The 18,979-nt window shown below is 42.3% G+C and overlaps 1 protein-coding gene across 5 annotated transcripts in view; it reads left to right on the forward strand.

Moving 5' to 3' along the window:
- Window positions 1-18,687, forward strand: part of NCK2 (NCK adaptor protein 2) — a 149,210-nt gene extending 130,523 nt beyond the window's left edge. For all 5 annotated transcript variants that reach the window (XM_045828121.1, XM_045828119.1, XM_045828122.1 and 2 more), the window contains one exon: window positions 17,350-18,687. In XM_045828121.1, the coding sequence (XP_045684077.1) occupies window positions 17,350-17,544 (195 nt within the window). In that variant the 3' untranslated portion in view covers window positions 17,545-18,687. The remainder of the gene's footprint in view (window positions 1-17,349) is intronic.
- Window positions 18,688-18,979: the final 292 nt, after the last annotated feature.

An 18,979-nucleotide genomic window follows, 5' to 3' on the forward strand; every position in this document is an offset into this window, starting at 1 on the left:
AGCCTTAGAGACCCCAGCCTTCTCTGCCCTGCCTAGCTCCTCAGTACCTGCCTTTAAAAACGAACAAATCCTCACACTATTTACTGGGATACGTGAAAAGAAGACAAGAGTCTTATTTAAAGCTAGTCTTAAAATATAATCACTCACAAGGTTTGCTCAATATCTTACTCTTAATACCTTTTGGGTCCCAAAGAGGAATTCTGAACTGTACCTTGGCCACACTTAAAGGTGTGACTCCCAGCTGTTCCCAGTTGAGGGCAGCCTGTGGAGCTCCTGGTGTCACAGGCTGCAGACAAAATCCTGTGGAACCAGCCCACAAAGAATAAGTGGCCTTTCAGTACTATAGAAGGCACTTAAGGATCCTGGCATCTCAGCCTTAAAACCATTATTTATAATGAAGGTCTTTGGATGGAGGGGCTTTTTTTCTGCTATATTAAAAATAAAAGAAAGTAAATATAAGTTTCCACTGCTCTTCAAAAGTAGAAGTTCCATCCTGGCTGGTGTGGCTCATTGGATTGAGTCCCAGCCTGTGAATCAAAGGGTCACCGGTTTCATTCCCAGTCAGGGTACATGCCTGGGTTACAGGCCAGGCCTCCAGTAGGGGGCTCTAGAGAGGCAACCACACATCGATGTTTCTCTCCCTCTCTCTCTCCCTTTCCTTCTTTCTAAAAATAAATAAATAAAATCTTTTTTTAAAAGGTAGAAGTTCCTGTGGAAACTTTCATAAGCCATAAGCCAAAATGGCATAAAAGTGAAGAAGCAATTACCATAAATTTACATGGAAATTATCAAGTGTTCCCAGTGTTCCAAAAAATTACCTACCACATCATCCAAATAACTTATAAAAGCTGAAATCACACTAACATAGTAAAAGCAGGAATGATACGGTAAATACACAGCCTCATAAAGAAGTCATGTATGTATAGTGTAGTTTCATTTATTAAAAAGACTGATTTCTCCATAAGTATGAGATGACTTAAGAGAACACTATGCTTTGTATACCATCAATCCACATGAGCAGCAAACTTTCCATTTTACCCATTCCCGGATGCCAGCTTTCAGGATTCTTTCTCTCTGCATGTAAACAGTGTGAGTGGTGGACACAGACAAGTTCATTGAATGCACAGTGTCTTTATTTTGTTCACCGCTATCAAAATAATTATGTCCAGCTGTACACTAAGGTGTAACACCCTTAAGAGCTCTCTGATGTTTTTCTGATACCCTAGGACACAGGTCGCTAAGGGACACACAAACTCAATGGAGAGATGAGGCCCAGACGTGGTCCGAGCTCTGGGGCTGGAGGCTTAAGTGCTGAGGGTAGTTCCAGGGAGGAGCTCGACTGGGCCACTCTCATTGCAGGGGTCTGTGCTGCCTTTGTAACAGTTCCAGCAAAACAAACTGAACACTCTTTTAACTCTTCTTTATAAAAGGGAAAATCCTCCTAAGATTTTTTTTGGTTAGCAAAACAGATACTAACAGATCTTTCATGAAGTGAAGTGGCGTAACATGAACTTTCAAAAAGAGGAAGATACCTGTAGTACTAAATTTCTTCGAAAGGAAAGGAAGATAAATGTAGAAAGCAGAATAGAGAGCAGCCTATTACCTAAAACTCACCCGACTTGTGACATGTTGGTGAGGCAGGTGTAGGGTAGCTGAGTGGTTCAGTCACAGGGCTGTGGTGGTGAAGTTGCAGGTGGCGGGCTGGTTCCAGTTGCATCACTGATAGTAGCTTCGTGTTTTCTCTGTTTGGCATCTTGCATCACACAGGTTTCAGTGTTCATCATCCTGTCCCCTCCTCACACCTGTGTTCGTAGACTCAGTTCTTAGACTCGGTTCTCTCTTCCTCCAGACCTTTGTAAAAGTAGAATACAGCTCCCCGCTCCCACCCCACCTCCATCAGTCTAATATACATACATCCTTCAGATCTCATGCAGTCCCCTTTACTTCAGGGAAGCTTTCCCTGACCCGCAGGCCTTGGCCGCTGCTCCTGGGTCACTCAGCAGTCTTATGCCCCATTGTAATCACCTCTGAATGTGGCTGTGTCTGTGCATTGAATCCCTGGCACCTTGGTGGGACTCCAAGAAATGTTCTTCACATTAGTTAATGAATGAATTACCCAGAATGTTCTTATAGATTTGGTGTGGGCACCAGCAGCCAACCAAAGCAAAGTGCTGGGAATCCCAGGTTGGCTCTCTGGGCCTGGTCCCTCCCTGGGCTGTGCCAATGCTCTAGTTAGCTTGGGTCAGACGCTGTGGCCTCCAGCTTATTGTCATTGCCGTGACGGGGCCAGATGCCTTCTCTTCAGACCTGTAGACACAATGAAGGGAAAGTGGTTGTCAGGTAAGCACAGGCAACTGAAGAATAACCCTTTCAAACTACAAAAGAAAATATGTCAAAGTAAATAATTTCTTTAGAAATATTTTCATAGAAATACCTTAGCTATCACTAGCTACCCTTTATCTAGATATTTATATTGCTCTCATGTAAAATTGCTAGTACCTTTTAGAAATGTTTTCTTGCAAAACATTTAAAGCTGCAATGGAAATTTTTAAAAACTGGGTTAAATAAGTTTTTAGCAATTTATTAGAAAGGCTTATGGCTACCACATGCAGCATCAGTGCAAACTTTTTTATTCTGCTTGATTTTGCTTTAGCTGTGGCTACAGATGTAACTGTGAATATATTTGTTTTATGTTACAGATTGGGAATGCCCTTCATTTGGTTTATAGAAGAGGCAAAAATTAGTAATCTAATGATCACTGCACTAAATTGGCAGTGAGAGAAAATTACAGAAATTGTTAGGGTTTCTTTTATCTGCTTTCTGTTTTGTTTTTAGTGACCCCCCCTTCCCCCACCCCCACACATATTCAGAGTGAGGGAGAGAAGCTGCGGGTGCCTGGCAGGCAGGTGTCCCCCCACGCCCTCTGTTTTCGCTGTGGATGTGGCCAGCCTTCAAGATGGTGGAGGGAGAGAGGTTGAGGCACCTGAACAGATGGAGGAATGTTTAAATTCTGCTTCAATTGACACTTGGTAAACATTTCTTGAACGTAGGCAAGCTCCTGGAAGACAAGTTCACGTTTCCTAAGCAGAGGACCCTGTACTGCTGCCAGGTGTCTTTGAAAAGAGTTCCTTTGCAACTTGTAGAAGGAATTCTACAGGAAATGTTTACATTTTGGTCTAGAGATGTGTGCAAAGAACTACTTGTCCAACGGAGGCAGTTTCTAAGGTACCTTACTAACCAGTATTCTAAGAGGCCTGGTGGGTATATCAGCCAGAGCCAGTCAATATCATTGTAGCAGTTTTAGAAGTTTGAGAAAAAATACTGGTCTTAGAAGAATAATGTAAAATTCAGGGATCATTGGTGCCTGAACCCTGACCAGAGGAGAGCAAACTTTTTTGTTCAGGAGCTAACTCTGAGTCTGTCTCCAGCTGCCACATGCCCCCCCAGGAAAAACAATAAACTGAACTCATCAGATGTCTTAGATGATCTGAAGAAAATGATGAGTTCTTTGTACCATCACTGTGCCCTCACTAGGAGGCACTGCACTGGCACTTTGCAGGAAGTGTCCATGGCAGGAAGAGCAGGTGTCCTCACCTGTACTGATGCTTTGGTGTCCCCTAAAATGACTACGATGTTTCCACCAGAATTTCACATGCCTCTTTTAGGCTAGTGCATAAACTTTTTAAAATGTGTTTTATTGTGGCAAAATATATATAACATAAAAAGTACCATTTTAACTATTTTTAAGTGTAAATACATTGACATTAAGTACATTCACATTGTTCTACAACCATCACTGCCATTCATCTCTAGAACATTTTCATCTTCCCTAATTGCAACTCTGTTCCCCTTACATACTTTTCCCTCCCCCTCAGCCCCTGACAGCTTTTTACTTTCTGTGTCTATGAATTTGACTACTCTAAGTACCTCCTGTGTCTTTTTGTGTCTGGCTTAATTTCATGTAGCATAATGTCCTCGAGGTTCATTCATGTTGTATACGTGTCAGAATTTGCTTCCTTTTTAAAACTGAATGATAGTCCTTCTATTGCATGTACAAACCACAGCCCATTCACCCTCCCACAGACACTGGTTAGCTTCCCCCTTTTGGCTGCTATTTATAAGGCTGCTGTGAACATGGGTGTACAGATACCACTTCAGGTCCCTGCCTTCGGTTCTTTAGGTATATACAAAGAAGTGGAATTGCTGGATCAAATGCTAATTTATTATTCAGTTTTTTGAGGAGCTTCCATCTGCTTTCCACACCCCCTATAACAATACATTCCCTCCAGCAGCGCACAAGGGTTCCAACTTCTTCACATCCACTCCAACGGTGTATGCTTTCCAGTTTTTTTAAAAATAATAATCAGGGTATGAAGTGGTATCTTATTGTGTGTGTGTTTTTTTTTTACTGTATGCTTCAATTTATTAACATCCTAGAAATGGTAGTTACGAAGATGAAGAACAGAATAATGGTTTCTAGGAATGAGGGATGGAGCAGGGGGTGGCTGTGACTATGAAATGCAGCAGAAGGGAGTTCTGCCGTGGCGAACAGTCATGGTTTTCATCTGCATCAGCACTTAACCTTTCCATCTCAGCTTCACTTTTTTTCTTGTTTGGGGGTGTTTCTTGTGGTGCTATCAGAAAGCAGTTCTTTAAAATGGCCTCAACAGTGTGGCAGGAGCAGCAGAGAGTGAAAAATAGAGCCACCCCCTGAGTTCGTAACATAGAAAGCAGCTCATTATAAATTAAGTCCGTGGGTAGCAGTGGGATTGTATGCAAACTGGCCAGCTCACTGCCTTCTTCCTTACCAGAGTCAGTTTCCCCTTTTTGAAAGCTCCCACTGTTACCATCATTGGGAATAAATAGCATCAAGCATAGGTAGTAAGTGTAGTTTCTGGACCAGCAGCATCAGCTTCACCAGAGAACTTGCTAGAAATACAGGGTTATCAGACCCCACCCAGACCTGCTGCATCTGACTCTCTGGGGTGGAGCCCTGCAGCCTCAATTTGAACAAACCCTCCAGATGATTCTGATGCTCAAATGTGAGCACCTCTGAAATGTGGCAGATGAATTGGTTCAAGCCCTTTGAACAGCATTGTATTGTATGGTAAAATTCTGAATTGAAGATCATTTATTATTGTTATTATTGCTTAGTCACAGCGTGAATGTTTTTTTTTTTAGATGCAGGGAGAGATAAACACAATGGGACTGAGGGCTTTTCTGCAGTCGATGAATATGATTCTTCTTCCTTTATGTAAATAAGTTTACTTCAGATGCTAATGGGAATGATAATATTTGATCATGTCACATGTGGATTGGTGTTAGACCTGTGGAGTAAATATTTCAGAAATGCATTTATAGAGTAGAAAATGCTGGTGAAAAGATAATCTGAAGTGAAAACAAATAGAATACTACGAATTGACAGCTAGTGGCATAAGAATAAACTGTGAATCTATTTTGACTAAAAGAAGGCAATATTGGACAACTAGAGAGGGTGATCTAATAGAGTGCTAAAACTCTAAAGGTGACTTTTCTGAGATAAGAGAATATTAATCACTGGGAAGTTTGCCTCTAACCCATTGGCTCTCCATTTGTTTAGGTAAAAGAACTACTTCTCTGGACAAAAGAGAAGTCCAGAGAGTAGTTCCTTAAAGAAGTAACAAAGAAAAATGTCTGTTTACCAAAGTAAAAGGAAAGAATGATACAGCTTGTGATAAGAAACCAACAAGGTGACCTCTCTTTGGGGATAGAAAGAGTGTTAAATACAATGTATAAATTGTTGATCCATGAGTATTGTGACCAGAATGGGTCCAGAGTTCACTGGGCTGCTTGGTGAACCACACAAAGGCCATTTCTACTCTCTTCTTTCCATAAAGTCTGAAGCAAAAGATAAGTAGAAGTTTTAAGGTTGTTGAAGAATCAAGACTGTCTGGGAGCAAGGTCCTTCCCTCCCCTGTTATTTCTTCACAGCCGTGTGCTTAGGAGAAAATCATATTAGTAATTATGCTGTCAGGGGTGGATGGAGAAAGAAATGAAGGATATTACATACAGTTCTCAGCATCTTTTTTTTTCCATCAGTGAGAAAATTGTGATTAAGTCATGAGTGAAGGAGAGAAATGTTTGACCAGGGCATCTGTTTTATAAAAACAGTATCAAGGAGGGTATTCTTTGGTTTTCTTTTCTAAAAGTACCCACTTGTGAGCAGAAATTGCAAAGAGGTGAGATGTAAGAACCGCCTGAAGGAATGGAGAGTGGAAGGCGAGGTCAGCTGGGGAATCCGTAAGTTGGTGCATGTATTGACGCCTGCTCTGATCCTGTGTGTGGATGTAGGGTTAAGTCAGTTTTCCTGTACTTAAGCTCAGATAGAAGACCTAAAACATAAACAAAAATAATGATAATGTAACAATAAGAACCCTAAGAGAGGTTAGTTTTCTGCCTATTAACTGTTTTCACATTCCACGGAAAATGACTTCCTAAGAAGAAGGGTGAAATGAATGGCATATACTAACTGATAATTCTCCAGAATCTCTGGTTCAAAAACTATGAAAATAGAAATCATTCCCAAGAGAAATAGTCAGAAAGAAGATACTAGAAGTGATCTGATGTTAGAATATTTGAAAAGTTAGCACAGTATTCAGCAGAGAGAAATTATAACACTGACTAAGTATAGTGTTTGGAGAAGGGAAGGGTAGGAAAATTTGGACAGTGGCAGGGAGCACAAAGATGGGAATTGAAGGGTAGAACAGAAAGCAGATGTTTCAATACTGAAAAAAAGAAACAAGACTGAGTCTACTTAGGTTTTAGTCCAGCTAAGCAAAGTTCGAACCAAGTGTGCTGCCTGTGCTGGTGTGAAACAATGTCCACAAGGTCTTTGACATCCCTGCTTCAAGGGCCAGATCCTGGTCGCCTCCCCATCAGCAGGGGCTTTACCTAATGACTTACCACTGGTGCATAGTGTGGTGGGAGTCATGAGAAGTAACTTTAGGACTGGATCATACGAGGCACGTGGGACTCTCTCTCGGATCACTTGATATGGGGGAGCCAGCTGCCATGTTATGAAGACCCTTCTGCATCCCTACAGAGAGGACCATAAGACTCAGATCGCAGGCCTCTGGTGTGGCTCATGCGCGTGAATCACTGTTGAAATAGATACTCAGTCCCCAGCAGCACTCAGATGACTACAGCCGCAGCCCGTGTCTTGGCCACAGCCCAGTAGGAGTTGGGTGATTCTAGTTCAAGGTTTAAGGCACTCTCAAAATCCTGAGCCACAGAAATTATAAATATTTGTTGTCTAAGCCACTGAGGTTTAGAGTAATCTGTTACATAGCAACAAATAACATAGTACCCCAGAAAGAAAATAGGGCTATAATGAGAAAGGTGACAATAGGAAGTAAAAATTAAAGTTCAGGGGACCCTACCTTCCCACTTGTTATTTAAAGAGAGAACAGACAAGTAGCTATCATATTGGTAATGTTCATTTCCACATCTTTGAGGCAACACATAGAAAGAGTAGGTACAGCCTCTCGGCCCTTCCTCTGCCACTTAGTTCAACAACCATCTGTTGTGTACTTACTATGTACCAGGCCCTGATTTTTCTCCAGAATATATTTAAAAAATGAGATAGAAATGGGCCTCAAGAAGCTTAGAGTCCAGTAGGAGAGGCAGATAAAAACAAGTAATGATGACAGCGTGATCATGAACGAAGTTAAATGTGGTATTTCTGCAGAAGGATGTAGACCTCTCCTACTTTTAGAAATTTTAATGGAAAGAAGTCTTTTTAAAAATTGATGAGATGCTGTTTGCTGTATTTGTTCCATAAAACGAACTGCAAGCATTCCCCTTAAGATTGGAAATAAGACGTACGTCCACTTTCACCTCTCTTTTTCAACACACTACTGGGAGTGCCAACCACAGCAATCAGACAAGAAGAAATAAAAGGCATCCAAATTGGAAAGGAAGCAAAACTGTCATTGTTTGCAGATGGTGTGATACTGCACATAGAGAACCCCAAAGATTCCAACAGGAAACTACTACAACTGATAAATGAATTCAGCAAAGTAGCAGGATACAAAATTAACATCCAGAAATCAGTTGCATTTTTAGATGCCAATAACTAACAGGGAAACTAGGAAAACAATCTCATTCACATTTTGTTACAAAAAAAGTAAAATACCAAGGAATAAGCCTAACCAAGGAGTAAAACATCTGTACTCAGAAAATTATAAGACACTGAAGAAAGAAATAGAAAATACAAATAAGTGGAAGCTCATACCATGTTCATGGATAGGAAGAGTTAACATTAAAATGTACATACTACCCAAAGCATGATGCATGCCCACCTGCCTGCAGTGAGCACGGAACACTGCGGATGGTTCGTCAAAACACGAGAAAAACATACACAGAGACAACCAGGTCCTGTGGGGGAATCGGGACAGAATGGCCACCCTGTCTGAAGTGGGGAGAGTGCCTCGTGTCCATACCCAAGCAGATTTTTATTGAGAAAACAGACTTAGTTTGTGCATTCACAGTCAGCATTAAAGATCAAAAGATGTAGGCAACTTACAAAGGTGGGGTAGAACTCCTGCTGAGATTCCAGTCAAGGGTTGTGGTCTTTAACATTTGAAAGAGCTACAGGCTCCAAAAGTTTCCTGCCTGTGCTTTTAAATTCCAAGTTAATAACATCCTCCAGCAAGCAGATCTCACAGGATCTTGCATATTCTATGTCCTAGGCCTGATTACCCCCGGGGGTCTACCATTTCTGGTCTGGGCTGTACCGCCCCTGCAGACCTGAGAAGGGCAGGAGACAGAGGCAGCCAGGAAACTTAGATTTCTCACATCCAAGAACAAAGACTCAGGCTTTGACAAAGCCAAAGGGGGCAGGGGTTGATGTCCATCACCCCTTCATTTCCACAGCCCCTTCTCTCAGGGCATTCTCACGTGATCACATCTGTCGTAGATTCATTCTCTTTCATAGAGAATTGTTACCTGTCATTGACTGCCAATCATGCCAGGGAAATAAGTTTTGTCTCCTTAGTGGCTCCTGGTCCGGAGGTCTGTTGCTCAGCCTTAGTCACGGGGGATTACAGCTTCCTGAGACCAGGCAGGGCGGCCCCCAACAAAAGCAATCTATAGATTCAACTAAATTCCTATCAAGATTCCAATGATGTATTTCACAGAACTAGAACAAATATTTCAAACATTTATATGGAACCACAAAAGGCCTCACATAGCAACAGTGATCCTGAGAAAGAAGAAATTGGAGGAATCACACTACCTAATATGAAGCTATACTGTAAGGCCATAGTAATCAAAACAGCATGGTACTGACATAAAAACAGACACATAGATCAGTGGAACAGAGAGCCCAGAAATACACCCTCACCTTTATAGTCAATTAATATTTGACAGAGGAAGCAAGTACATACAATAGGATAAAGACAGTTTATTCAATAAATGATGTTGGGGAAATTAGATATATGCAGAAAAATGAAACTAGACCACCTTCTTACACCACACACAAGAATAAGTTCCAAATAGATCAATAGATTAAATGTTAGACCCAAAACCATATAAATCCTGAAAGAAAACATAAGCAGCAAAATCTCAGACATGGCTTGTAGCAATATTTTATTGGGTATATCTCCCCAGGCAAGGGAAACAAAAATAAACAAATGAGACAACTTCAAACTAAAAAGTTTTTCTTAGCAAAAGAAATTATGAACAAATTAAAAAGACAGTCCAAAGAATGGCAGAACATATTTGCTGATACATCTGATCAGGGGTTAATATCCAAAAGAACTTACAAAACTCAACACCAACAAAACAAACAACCCAATTTAAAAAGTGGGTAAAGGACCTGAATAAATACTTCTCCAGAGAAGACATACAGATGGCCCATAGACATATGAAAAGGTGCTCAACATAACTAATCATCAGAGAAATGCAAATAAAAACCACAATAAGATATCACCTCACACTTGTCAGAATGGCTATCATCCATAAATCAACAAGTAACAAGTGCTGGTGAGGATGTGGAGAAAGCAGAACCCTTTGCACTGGGAGTGCAGACTGGTGCAGCCACTGTGGAAAGCAGTATGGAGTTACCTCAAAAAATTAAAAATGGAACTGACTTTTGATTCAGCAATTTCACTTCTGGGAATATATCTGAAGGAACCCAGAACACTAATTCAAAAGAACATAAGCACCCCTATGTTCATTGAAGTGTTTTTATAATTGGAAAGATATGGAAGCAGCCCATGTATCTATCAGTAGCGAGTGGATAAAACAACTATGGGACATTTACACAATGGAATATTACTCAGCCATTAAAAAGAAGAAAATTTTACCCTTTGCAACGGCATGAATGGACCTGGAGAACATTATGCTAAGTGAAATAAGCCTGTCAGAGAAAGACAAATACTGTATGATTTCACTGTTAGGTGGAATCTAACAAACAACTGACAACCAAAACAAAGACAGACTTATGCATACAGACAGACTTATGCACATGGGGGTGGGGGCATTGGCATTAGGGGGTTGCAAGATTGAAAAAGGACTCATGAACATGGACAACAGTGTGGTGATTGCTGGGGGACTGTGTGGAGGGAGTATTAGGGGACTAAATGGTAATGGAAAAAATTACAATAAAGATTTAAAATTGATGAGACAATGTTTGCTATCCTTGTAGTTTCATAAAAGGAACTAAAGAGGGGCCACTAAATGACAGGGCTTAGTATTCCCCAAAGATGTCATCCTGACATTATAATAGTTTATTAAACTGTCCCAGTCTCTTCCCATTTTCAGAAATTATCTCTATTTGCAGTTGTGAAAACTGAAGCGGACAACTGTTGGGAAGTTTACACAAGGTCACAAAGGCATTAAATAAAGGAGTCAGAATATGAACCCAGGCAGCCTGGTTCCAGAGACTGTATACAACCAACTGTCCTACCTCTCGTATAACTGTAATATACAACTGGAGTGTGGACAAGTTACGGCTTGTCCAGTGTCACATGGCTGCTTCCTGCTTGTGGTAATAATAGACTAACACTTCTGCTGAAAACAGCTAGCAAATCTGGACAGAACATTGAAACAAACAAAAAGCAACAAAGTAGTCTTTCAGTAGTCTGTAGTGATGGGGGACAAAAAATGGAAGTCAGGGTCACCAAAGAGTCCAGAAAAAGATTCAGGCTATTAGTATGGACCCCTAAAAGTCTGTGTACTAGGAGGAAAGGCAAACTGGGAATAAATCCAACTGGATTAAGGTGCCCTGCCCCACCATAACTGTGGACAGAAGCAAAAGCAGATCGTTTCTGGAGGACAGCAGCTCCATTGAGAACCTCTTCAATTTTTCTCTTCAATTTTTCATAAACAGTATACAGCAATAAAAAAAAATTACCAGGATTCAAGACTAAATGATTATAAATAAAGGGGAAAGACACAATAGTGGTCCAGATTTTGAGTTTTTAAATGCAGTTTTTAAGGTATATAAATTAATAGGTTCAAGAAATTCAGCAAAATGAATTTGAGCAGAAAATTAGAAATGGTAAAAAAGATACAATGATGGAAAAATATAATAATGGAAATTAAAGACTTCAGTAAGTTTACAGCAGATTAAACACAACTGAACAAAGGATTAGTAAACTGGAAGATACCTCAGAGGAAAAGAAAATTTTAGGATACACAAAAAAGGTATAAAAGGGTAGGAAATAAAGAAAAGTATGAGAGGTTTTGCTGTCATCTGAATGTTTGTATCCCCCCTCCCAGATTCCTAAGCTAAAGTGCAATCCCTAGTGTGATGGTATTGAGAGGGTGGAACCCTCATAAATGGGATTAGTGCCATTCAAAGGAGACCCCAGAGAGCTCCCTTGCCCTTCTGCCACATGAGGACACAGCAAGAAGATGCCTGTCCGTGAGCCAGGAAACAGGCCCTCACCAGATACCATATCTGCTGGCTAGTGGATCTTGGAAGTCTCAACCTCCAAACCTGTGAGAAATAAGTTTCTGTTGTTTTCCAAACACCCACTCCATGATATTCTGTTACAGTAGCCTGAACTAAGATTGATAGGACCAAGTGAAAGGTTTCACATATGTGGAATTGGTGTCCCGGAAGAGTGAATGGGCAGCAGAGAGAGGTAGGGAAGAAGGTAGAAGCAACATTAGAAGAGATGAATGCCGGAGCCACATGATTAGTGAGTCCCAGCCAGGTCTTCTAGCTTTGACTTCAGTGCCTTTAAAACATGTTGGGTGGGGTGACACATAACACACAGAAAATGTCATTTAAAAAGTACTTGTCTGACCCAGGTCAAGAAAGTCAGCAAATTGGTCACTTCTGGCAGGTAGCAGCTCCTCTCCACACACTCCTGCTACCTGATTGCACCTCACCTCCCACTACAGGTAACCGATACCTTTCATTTTATGGTAATCATTTTCTTTACTGTTTTAAATCTATGTATGTATCCCTAAACAGTACATTTTGGTTTTGCCTGTTTTAGAATTCTGTAGATGGTAAATACTGTGCATGTTCTTTTCTTACTTTCTTCTTGTGTTCCACACTCTTTGTGAGATGTTTTAGTACGTGTTGATGCATCCATTTCATTGTTTGATGAAATACATGTCTCATCTACTTGTCCATTCTCCAGTTGGTAGACCTGAGGAGTGTTTGCACCTGGGTCACTGCACAGGTCTGCTTGCGCATCCTCACACATGTGCCCTGGTGCACATGTGTAGGTGTACCTCTAGACCATATTCAAATCTGCGATGCAATTGCTGAGTTCTTAAGGATGCCTCTTCCAACTTCTCAATAATGCAACAACTCTTTAACAAAGCAGCAGTCCTGGCTTATACTCTCACTAACTGTGGAGAGTTCCCAAGCCCAGTGCTCTCCACCTGAGGGATCAGGTTGGCACATTGGCCTCCAGATGAGGGGCCCTCGGCAGGCTTCAGCTCTGTGCCGCAGGACTGCCTTGTACGGGCCTGGGTCTTCAGATCAGTAACACCCCAAAACCAAAGCCTGTGTGGAGAGGAAATGCTGAGCTGCTGTTTATGTTGGTCCATTTTCTCAGTGTAGAAGATATTCAAGCAAAAATATGTTAGGAATCTTTGACTAACTTAAAACTTAATGCCCTGAGTCTTCATATCAGTATACACTACTAGTTGAGTTAAGTGTGCCTGGTTCCCCTAAGTTTGTTTCCAAAGGACCATGGCAGACTCGAGCAGGGCTGTGGTGCTGCTTTCTTCAGAATTCCTCTCTCTCTGCCTTGTGCTCGGTCTCTGGAAGCAGAGTGGTTTGTCAGATCCAGGGGACTAGCTCAGTTTCAAGGGGTGAGACCTTAGGGCATTGTTTCCATCAGTGTCCCAGCTGTTCCATCAGGCATTCCCCACCAGCAGTGTCTGGTGCAGGGCCCAGAATCAGAAGGGTACCCACAGCTTGTGGGGAGGTCAGCCACGGGACTCCCTCTCAGGGACTACATAGCCTATAATCCACATTCATGTCTTTTTACTGTGGCTTCGAACATGTGAGAACACTGCTGGTGGCCCTCCCAAATTTCATTTCTGTTCTGCAACTGTGTCAGGATCCCTGGAAGGCCTATTAAAGTGCAGATTGCTGGAGTTTGAAACAGAGTTTCTAATTCAGTGGGTCTGGGGTGGGGCCTGACGGTTTCTGACAAGTTCCCAGGTATTCGCAGATGCTGCTGGTACTGGGAGCCCACTTGGAAAACCACTGGTCATGTTCATCTTCAGGCTTCACATAGGGCTGTGCAGTAGAAACACATAAGCACTCATTCTCTTTGGTGTGTAGACTGGAAAATCTGCCCGGGTTGAAATGAGAATTCCTCAGATGTTCGGCACTCCTGTATTACATTAACTCAGTTCTGTGTCCTCAACCTTAAGGCAGGGGTGTCCAACCCACGGCGGTGGCGGGTGGCTCAGGATGGCTATTAATGCAGCCCAACACAAAATCACGAATTTACTTAAAACATGATGAGGTTTTGTGTGTGTGATCACGTGTCACAATGTATTTAATGTGTGGCCCAAGATAACTCTTCTTCCAGTGTGGCCCAGAGAGATCAAAAGGTTGGATGCCCCTGCCTTAAGGTTTCTGCTCAGGAGCCCATGAAATTAAAAATTACCTTCTCCACTCCACCCATTTTACTGCTGAGCACACACACGTGATGCCCCAAGGTGTGAAATTAAGGCACTTACATTAGAAGCAGATTCCCCTGTCTAGAAAGTCATCTGTTGATCATTTGGCTTAATTAAAATTATGTCTACCATATACTTACTCTGCCTCACTCACGTTGTACTCTAGTACAGTGCCACTTTAGCTGTGAGTTAATTGAAGTATCTATAAAACTACGTGGTGCCTGGCTTGTGCCAAGCTATAAACTGAGACTGCAGCCATTTTGATCTAAGACGGCAGAAACGTTTAACACAGAATGGATATACTTATACAAAATAATAGAAGCCTGAAACTAAGACCTGAAGCCCTCAGGAAAGGGGTGAGCAGGTTATCACTTGTATGTGCTACTGTACACGAATGTGCTGTGATTGACTGGGGTGGCTCTCCTGATGTAATGACTCAGGTGACAGGGGCCAGGGGCTGGTGCTGCCAGCCTGGCTCCTGTGGAGGGGTCCCCGTCCGTGTGTTCTGTTTGCGGAAGCACAGAGAGCACCAGCTAGGATGGTAATGCTGAGAATATGGAGGCTAGTTGTTCAGGCCTGTGAAATAATCATGAATTGACAGTTGTGTAATCAAATGATTACTTAGAATGTCGTTTTGTGCTTTAGAGCAGTGGTCCCAACTTTTTTGGCACCAAGGACCGGTGTCATGGAAGACAGTTTTTCCATGAACCAGGGTGGGGGGATGGTTTCGGGGTGATTCAAGCTCATACATTCATGCTCACCTGTGCAGCCCAGTTGGACGGTACTGGTCCGTGGCCCAGCGGTTAGGCCATGGGCGCCTGCTTTAGAGTATTATGTTGATAGGGCTGGTTGACAGGATCATGTATGACATCAGGGTTTGGGATGATTCATTCCTAAGGGTTTGAATTGAGAAAATAATTTTCAAGATATATGTTCTCCCCACTCCCTGCTACCCCTGCTCCACCCCCGCCTTCTAGTGGCCATGATTCTGAAAATAAGATAGTGCCTAAGGCCTAAAAGCAGAGATTAACCTTTCTGCCTCTTCCTGAAGTTCATCCTGCCTTCATACCTCAAAGATTTGTTTTTATTTGGTCTGTGTGGGGCAGAGGAATACATGAATACAAACGGTAAATGTAATTGTCTCTTTGACTCTTTTATGCTAATAGTAGCTGTGACTGGTGGGTCCAGCAGCCCATTCTTCTAGAGCTGAGTTTTCTGAACCTATTGACTTGTCAATAGGTCATATGGAGTTAGTTATATCTTGCTCTACAAGATTTGCACACTTTCAGTCAAACATTTGTAAACTCTGTGTGACAAACAATGGCTAGGACGCTTGTTCATTTTTGTCCCTGAGGGAGGTGGGCAAAGCATGGGTAGGACTGGTGGAACCTCAGCAGCTGTAAGTTCCTGGGTGTTAGGAGAAGCTAAAACCTGGTTTTGAGATTCAGTTAAGAACTGTATTAGGCACCGCAATCCATAGGACTTTCTGTGGAGTAGAGCCATGGAGAGGATGTGGCCTTACCTGGCATGATGAGTAATGAAGGGGATAAGACATGGGTGTAAATTATTTATACAGAGCGGTTACTGGAATACACTGTGGTTCTGCCACTGGATAGCCGTTAACTTTTTGCTCTACAGCAAGCCAAAGAGAAGAGCTTATCTTGTTTGGGAAGGAGGAGGCTTCCCCAGTAAATTTTTGAGCTGAGCCTTATAGGCTTGGTTGACCGAGATGCAGGGGCGGGGCTCAGAGAACAACAGGAGCAGGAGTGAACCAGGGACTGGGCGTGGCACATACTTTTGTCTCACTGATTGGAGCTCATTGCGGGCAAGGGCTAAGGCACAGCCATGGTAGGTCAGAAGGCTGTGGGTTTTATTCTGAGACTCTTGAGGGAGGTTTGCATCCTTCTACCTCCACCTCAGCCACACTAGTCACATAGTACCTCAGAAGAGTCAGGACCTTCCCTCTCTTTCTTCACCATCAGCCCCACTTCCCAGTACTCTACCACCAACCCCACCACTCAGGCTTATCTCGGCCTCATTTCAGCCTCAGCTCTGATTTCTTCAGAAGCTTTTCCAGACTGCCCACCCCCCATGCCCATTTAAATCAGCCTACCCTGCCTCAGTGTTCTCTCCTTTCTCTCTGTAGAACTTACCGTGGCTTACACCTGCACACATTTCAACCTATTTATTTTTCTTGATCTGTTTCCCCCACTGAATGGTTGTTTCTGTGGTGCATATGCTGTACCACACGTGCTGTGTACACGTGTATATGTACACGTGCTGTGCATTGCATACACACATGCATGTATTCACAGCATGGCCTATCTGGAGCGTAGGTTGTATTCAATAAATAATTGTTCTTTATTGGATTAATCAATACTTTTTTTCCTAAAGAACATTCCTCATTCAGTGTCTTCTCTGCATACATTTAAATAAATGAGATAAAAGACCAATTTTGATAAAAGTAATGATGTCTTTCTAAAAGATATTCAAATATAAGTAAGGTACTGACATAAACACAAATGTAAACATTTATCAATAAAATTTGTGTTTGAACCATTGTACAGCCCCCTCTGGGATTTTATGAACCACATTTAAATAAAATGCAACCAGAATTTCTCATGGCTCTTAAAAGTTTTCTTTTTTAAATAGTTTAGAATGAGAAAATGTTTGATGGTTGAATGGCTAATAGTGGTAGAAGTCAGGAGAAGAAAAACTTTTAGATGCTGCCTATATATTAATCCAAGTCCCTTTTGAAATTTTTCCAGTTTATAAAAAATTGCTTAGGAAATGAAAACTTCAGGTTTCTTCAGCATCCAGGTTAACGCTGGTGGCATACATTCCACAGTGAGTCTCCACTTTTGAGAAAACTAACATACATTGAGCACCAAAACTATGTGAAGCAAAACTTAATTTTTTTTTCTATTCAGAGCACCAGAGTCTTGGACTGTCACTGCATTGTTCTAAACATCAGATGCCGTTCTTTTTACTATCCTTAATAATAAAACAGAGACCTAGCTGTTTGGGCTGTATGGCAGTTTGGGTTTGGATAAGTGAAGATTCGAGGGTAATTCCCAAAATAGTTAGGCTTCATGCAGTTGAGGCTCAGACAGTACAGCATTTCCACTCTCAGACTGGCTCTTCTGCTGGTGGCTGGGGAGTCTCCTGTCTAGCTCACTTGTAACGTGTGTTCTGTTTGCTCCCCAGCCCAGTGACTTCTCCGTGTCTCTCAAAGCATCAGGGAAGAACAAACATTTCAAGGTGCAGCTTGTGGACAACGTCTACTGCATTGGGCAGCGGCGGTTTCACACCATGGACGAGTTGGTGGAGCACTACAAAAAGGCCCCCATCTTCACCAGCGAGCACGGGGAGAAGCTCTACCTCGTCCGAGCGCTTCAGTGATGCCTCCCCTCCAGCCTGCCACCTCCAGGCCATGGTGCCTCACTCACTTTCCCAGGGCCAAGTGGGTAGCCCCCAGAAGACATGATGGGGCACAAGCTCTGCAGAGGGCCTGCTCCGTCCGGTGGCTAGTCCCCTACTGGCTTCCTTTGCCTGGTTGATCTTTCTCTCCAGGTTGGTTGTTTCCATCTGCCTCCTCTCCACCATCCCAGGCCCTCGTTCCATGTTCAAGGCCACTCTGCTACCAGCCAGTTTTAGAGAATGGGAGGTGAAAGAGGGGTGAGTTTGTTCACTTTATTTCTTCTGAGTTGGAAACAGCCTTAGTCTGTTCGCCTTGTTCATGCTGTCAACTCCTCTCAGTTAGAAGACACCGGGCACAGGTGGAATGCACCAAAGCTGCCCTTGACGAAGTGACCTACAGTGCACTCCAAGGTGGCCTCTCTGGAGAGCCCTGGGCTCCCACATGCCAGGCAGCACAGGCAAAGGTCCCGGTCCCAGCAGCCCTTGTTCCTGTCCTTTGCTCTTACCTGGCTCCCAGACTCTCCAAGGAGTGAACACGTTTGCTGGTAGCAATACTGGAACACCAGGTGAGATAGTAGTGAGGAAGCTGTCCAGTGCCTTTGGGGCTGTACTTGCAATAAGAAAGGATTTCCTTGAAGGTCAGTCTGCAAGAGGGACTGGTGACTCAGAAAGATATGTTTTGGTAATTTATCCCCAAATGTGCCATCTACATAGTGCTTTTTCTTCTTGCCCTTTGGCTTGTTTAAATTTCACAATTATGTATTTAATTCTCAAAGTAATATGTAGCCATTTGTTGACACTAATACAGATGATTAAAGAAAATAGCTGATTTTTGGGGAAGGGAAGCTACCAACACTTTACACACATACACATATATATATGTTTTATATATATATATTATTTGCTTTACAGGGAAATGTTTCAGGGTTTACAAGAGAATATGTAACTGGTAGTAAGAGACACAGAATGTTTGTTTTCTTTTTTCTTTACATTTGAACTTCTTTATAGTTTAAATATACTGTCTTGAGGTGGCACATTCCTACAGTCAAAGAAGGGGTCTTGAGACCTCCCAAACTTGCATACTCAGTTTTTTGGATATTGTAATAAAAAAGTATTATGACAAAACTGTGTGTGTGTATCTTTGGGAAAACTGACTCAGTGACCGGAGAGCAGCGCCTGCAGAATTTCCTGAACTCTCAGTGCCTGACAGGAAGCAGTTCTAGAGAGGAGTTAAACACATGTTATAGTGTGTTTTCTTTTTCTACCACCACATTTTTGTGTGTTGAAATAATAAATTTTAACTAGTGCAACTCCAAGAGAAATGAGAATCTCAAGTGTGGTGTTGACTTTGTACTCTTCATTAAAAAATGTTTTAGCAAACTGTTGTCAACTGCACCTCTCATCTCTAGCTTTTCCC

The sequence above is a fragment of the Phyllostomus hastatus genome, unplaced genomic scaffold, assembly GCF_019186645.2.
Source record: "Phyllostomus hastatus isolate PE091 unplaced genomic scaffold, TTU_PhHast_1.1 phas_scaffold_78, whole genome shotgun sequence".
NCBI lineage: Eukaryota > Metazoa > Chordata > Mammalia > Chiroptera > Phyllostomidae > Phyllostomus > Phyllostomus hastatus.